The 5,180-nt window shown below is 51.5% G+C and overlaps 1 protein-coding gene across 1 annotated transcript; it reads left to right on the top strand.

The window, feature by feature from the left end:
* Window positions 1-1,038: 1,038 nt before the first annotated feature.
* Window positions 1,039-3,003, top strand: LOC119271873 (AAA-ATPase At2g46620-like). Its single transcript, XM_037553530.1, has one exon. The coding sequence runs from the start codon at window positions 1,169-1,171 to the stop codon at window positions 2,672-2,674; it is 1,506 nt and encodes a 501-aa protein (XP_037409427.1). The 5' UTR covers window positions 1,039-1,168; the 3' UTR covers window positions 2,675-3,003.
* The last annotated feature ends 2,177 nt before the right edge of the window (window positions 3,004-5,180 follow it).

The raw sequence follows: 5,180 nt of genomic DNA, 5'->3' as shown, positions 1-5,180 counted from the left end.
CTCTGTCGGCATTTGACTTTAGAACCGGACTCCCCAAAAGGCAAGCTCGAGAGGTCGAAAGTGAGAGACCGTGATGAAAATTACTTTGTCGGTCGCAACTTGCATGAGATGGAGCCATGGAGGGAGACGTGGATTGATTCATTCGCGGGTGCGTGCACACACTTGCCGAGTCAGAGTACCAGTAGTGCTCTCTCGGTATATGGTTAGTTATCCAAGACAGTACAGGTATCACTGGCCATCTGTTCATATCCAACGGCAGAAACCATGCTGCCAATCATCATGCTAGGCCAGGCGACAACCTAGAGATGAATGAAACAAGCTGTTTCGTTCAATAAATAACAGATAAATGAAACAAGCTGTTTACGGAAGCTCATGAAACGCGGCGCGTACGCGTCCAGGTCAGTAGCGGTCAGTAGCGTCCCATAGACGCCCTTCCAACCAAAAGAGCTTCTGGGCCAGCTACGGAACATTCTCCTCATCTTCACTGGTTGTTGCCAATACACCCCGCTCAACCGTATCATATCGATGGATCGACCGTATCACCCGTCGCCGTGTCAGCCGGTTTTGTCCAGGCACCGTGTTGATTTGGGTATCTTGATCAGTACTTTTTTTTTGAAATAATTTGGGATCTTGATTGAATCTGGGCAATTTCACATCCCGACGAAGAGCATTTAAGAAGGAGATAGGAAACGGATGAGATCCAGCAACCGAATCAGAAATTCGAGTAACTAGTGATCCGTCAACCACGTAGCTGCCCCAATCACCTCAGCCACACCAGCACGCCAGAATTCTCACCCCAGGAAACAAGATAAACCCGGCGAGTCCGAGCAGTTTCAAACCACCAGACCATTCAAAAAATCAGCAACAAATAAAATTAAAAAACATTCATATCCGCGACTCGTACGCAGCGGCAGGCGGCGGCCATCCGAGACGGCCCCGCCTTTCTCCTTTGACCCGCGCGCGCGCCACAGCGATCCCGACCGAATCGCCCCTCCCTCCCTCCCGTCCCGCCCCCCGCCTTAAAACCCCACGACAACCCACCATCCGATCTCTCTCCCTCTCTCCTACCCTTCTCGCCCAGACGCAACGCACGAACCAACCGGCGCGACCGAATCAAACCGCGCAACCGTGCGCGCGACTCCTCCTCCTCCTCGCGGGGGCGGGCGCGATGCCGCTGGACGGCGGGGCGGCGGCGGTCATGTTCCTGGCGTACGCGGCCCTGGCCGTGGCGGCGCTGCGGGCGGTGCTGTCCTACAAGTCGGCGGCGCACGCGGCGCGCCGGCTGTGGCGGTGGGCGGACGAGTGGGCGCAGGCGTACCAGTACTACGAGGTGCCGCGCTTCGCCGCCACCGGCGGCAACGACGGGGCCGAGAACCCGCTCTTCCGCAAGGCGGCGGCCTACGTGGCGTCGCTGCCGTCGCTCGAGGACGCGGACGCCGCCTGCGTGCTCTCCTCCGCCAGCAAGAGCAACGACTTCTCGCTGCAGCTCGGCCCCGGCCACACCGCGCACGACGCCTTCCTCGGCGCACGCCTCGCGTGGACCAACCGCGGGGAGCGCCTCCTCCTCCGCGTGCGCCGCCATGACCGCACGCGCGTGCTGCGCCCCTACCTGCAGCACGTCGAGTCCGTCGCCGACGAGATGGAGCTGCGGCGCCGCGAGCTGCGCCTCTACGCCAACACCGGCGCCGTCGCTCCGCGCTGGGCGTCGGTGCCCTTCACCCACCCGGCCACGCTGGACACGGTGGCCATGGACCCGGAGCTCAAGACCCGCGTCCGCTCCGACCTGGAGAGCTTCCTCAAGGGCCGCGCCTACTACCACCGGCTGGGCCGCGTCTGGCGCCGGAGCTACCTGCTCTACGGACCCCCCGGCACGGGCAAGTCCACGTTCGCGGCGGCGATGGCGAGGTTCCTCGGCTACGACGTCTACGACATCGACCTCTCCCGCGCTGGCACCGACGACCTCCGCGCGCTGCTCCTGGACACGGCCCCGCGGTCGCTCATCCTCGTGGAGGACCTCGACCGGTACCTGCGCGGCGGCGACGGGGAGACGTCGGCGGCGCGGGCCGCCAGGGTGCTGGGATTCATGGACGGGCTGTCGTCGTGCTGCGGCGAGGAGCGCGTGATGGTGTTCACCATGAGCGGCGGCAAGGAGGGCGTGGACCCGGCCGTGCTGCGGCCGGGGAGGCTGGACGTGCACATCCACTTCACCATGTGCGACTTCGACGGCTTCAAGGCGCTGGCCAGCAACTACCTGGGCCTCAAGGACCACAAGCTGTACCCGCAGGTGGAGGAGGGCTTCCACGCCGGCGCGCGCCTGAGCCCGGCCGAGCTCGGCGAGATCATGCTCGCCAACCGCGGGTCCCCGAGCCGCGCGCTCCGCACCGTCATCAGCGCGCTGCAGCACGTGGTGGCGCCGCGGACGAGCTCCGCGGCGCGGCCGCCCAGGCTGACCTCAAGATCGTCCGGGCACCTCGAGGAGTCCAGCCCGGCGGCGGCAGAGAGCCAGTCGCCGGGGGGCGGGGGGTTCGGGAAGGACGCGCCGATGAGGGAGTTCAAGAAGCTGTACGGGCTGATCAAGATCAGGAGCCGCAAGGAGGGCGGCGTGGTGCCGGTGGACGACACGGCGTCGGCGAACGGGCGGGGCAGCGACGCCAGCACCGAGAAGGACCGGTGATTGATTAATCAAATGGACATTTTTTTGGGTTTGCTTTCTGCGTCTTCACACCTGATCGTGATCTCTTAACTTTTAAGCATCTTTTTTCTTCTCTTCTCGATTGTAATTTGGGGGTTGTACATTGTAGTCTAGCTAGTGTAAGGCAATTGCAAAGGATGGCGCGAGTTGGTTGTGCACTCCGAACAAAATTATCAAAAAAATAATCGAAAGAAGAAGCTGTACATAGAAGAGAACTGGCTATATATCTCAGTGCACAAATCCCAAATGTACAGAGCCTTAGTACGAGTAACTTGTTTCGATGGTCTACTGTAATACTAGTAATACTGTAAGGTCTTGTACTAGCAGAACTCTACACGCGTTTCCTTTACATTGCAAGCAAGGACCTCGAAACCGCCATGAATTCGTAGCCGGGTAGGTTGCCCACCCTAGATCTCAAGGCCTTCTATAGCATCTCTCAAGGATTTCACAAAAATATGTGCTCAGCGATCAGCACTAGGGTTCTCCAAAAGTTGCTGAATTTCATCAGAGAAAAACAAAGCCTAAACAATGCTCAGTTGTACTCTGTTTTCCTTAACGGGAATGCATATTCATCAAATCTTTTTTTTTTAGGGAAACAACAGGACTCTGCTGCGTATTTTTATTGACTTTTAAATAAATGATACAAAGTCCAAGTAAAAGAAAAGAAAGGAACTATACAGAGCAAAATAAAGGAAATCTAAAACTAAGACAGAAATTGAAAAAAAAAGCACTATACAAAAGAGGCAACGAGATGGACTATCTAAAAGAGTTCTTCCTTGTTGCTCTGTAGGTCAGCCATTTAAGCTCTTCCTTGAATTTGGCTATGCATGAATATAAACTTGGTGTTTTCCCATTGAAAAAGAAATCATTCCGGATTGTCCAAATAGCCCATGAGATCAGAATAATTAGTTCAAACGCAAATGACACTTGCAGTAGTTCTTGGAGTTGCTGAACTTCATCTTAAATGCCTTGGTAAGTTGGAGTCCATGTGGGGCAAATGTATGACCAGCATACTCCTATTTGGGTAAAAGGACAGTGTAGGAACAAATGGTCTCTAGTTTCATGTACTCCCTCCATTCCTTTATATAAGGCCACAAACTTAGATTTGGCTGGCCATAGTGAGGGTAACATAACCTGTAACATGCACTTGGGACTAGCGAACATGCTTATATGGCACATAATTAAAGAGGAGAGAGAGGGTTAGAGTAACATAGGTAGATACCATATCATGTTAAATGATATACTACTTTGTGTCATGCATGACAATAAATATGATCATCTATGATACTACTTTATGTTACTATGCATTATGAAGGTAGTATCATACACTAGTATCATATGCATGATACTAGTATATGTTACTCCCCACTATGACTAGTCACAGTGGGTAGTAACTTAGAGTAGTAACATGCGTATGTTACTACTTTATTTTACTACGTCCAGAGTGGGTAGTAACATATATGTTGTGTCATGCGTCACTTCATTTATTAGGTTATAGACTCATCTTTCCTTGATATGTGTGATGTTACAGTAACTAGCTATGTTATCACATTCCTCTCTTTCTTCATTAATTACAAGCCACATCATCTATTTTGCCTAGATAAGTGTGATGTTACCATCTATGTTACTCCCACTATGGGTAGTCTATGACCAGCCTTACAGGTACCAAGGTAAAACTTAATGACTGCTTTGAAAGCTAACTTTTCTTTTGTTAATCGGATCATTAATATGCCCACATGCATGCAAGGAAGGAATGAAAAAATAATAATACAGTGCCATTATGACTACATGCATGCAAGTATTAAATAAGTTGCTACTACGAGGAAACATCATTAATTTTACCTCGATTACTGTTAGTGGCCTTGTATAGATGCAACATATATTTTTCATAGTGGCTTTGTATAAGGGAATGGAGGGAGTACATGCATGTTACACATGACACAAGTATAATCTTCTAAGAGATCTTATGTGGGATCGCAAAAAAAAATCTTACATGGAGATCCGTGCACTTTTTATATTTTTTTATTTGTTATGTAGCTGACTGAGACTTTGTTATGTTTCATTCAATTGAGATCTAACCACGCCTTTTTAAAATTTTACTGTTCACCGGTCCTAGATGAGCCAGAACTAAGAGCATCTCCAGTCGTTGCCCCCCCTTCTAGGAAGCATAAAAATCGTTGTCTGGGGGCGAGACGGCGGTATAATCGGCTCTGGGGGCGGTTGGGCACCTAGTCGTCGCCCCCAGGCGCCGATGTCGGCCCAGTTTTTGGCCCACTTTTGGCAAAAACTGGCCCAATATCGGCGAGAATCGGCCCATATTGGGCGTGGTTCGGCGTGAATTCTCAACATAAATAATTTTTTATCACATAGTTCATCACAGAAAATCAATAGAAATCAAATAGTTCAACAAATACTGGAATAACAAATAGTTCAATACAAATTATATAGTTCAACAAATAAAAACTCATATTTCATCACACGTCGAGCT

This window comes from Triticum dicoccoides, chromosome 1A (assembly GCF_002162155.2).
Source record: "Triticum dicoccoides isolate Atlit2015 ecotype Zavitan chromosome 1A, WEW_v2.0, whole genome shotgun sequence".
NCBI classification, from domain to species: domain Eukaryota; kingdom Viridiplantae; phylum Streptophyta; class Magnoliopsida; order Poales; family Poaceae; genus Triticum; species Triticum dicoccoides.
The sequence above is the reverse complement of the archived record's forward strand: the minus strand, read 5'-3'. Positions and strand labels throughout refer to the sequence as shown.

Excerpts from the sequence above, each read along its gene's own strand:
- LOC119271873 (XM_037553530.1), top strand. The coding sequence starts at position 1,169 with ATGCCGCTGGACGGCGGGGCGGCGGCGGTCATGTTCCTGGCGTACGCG.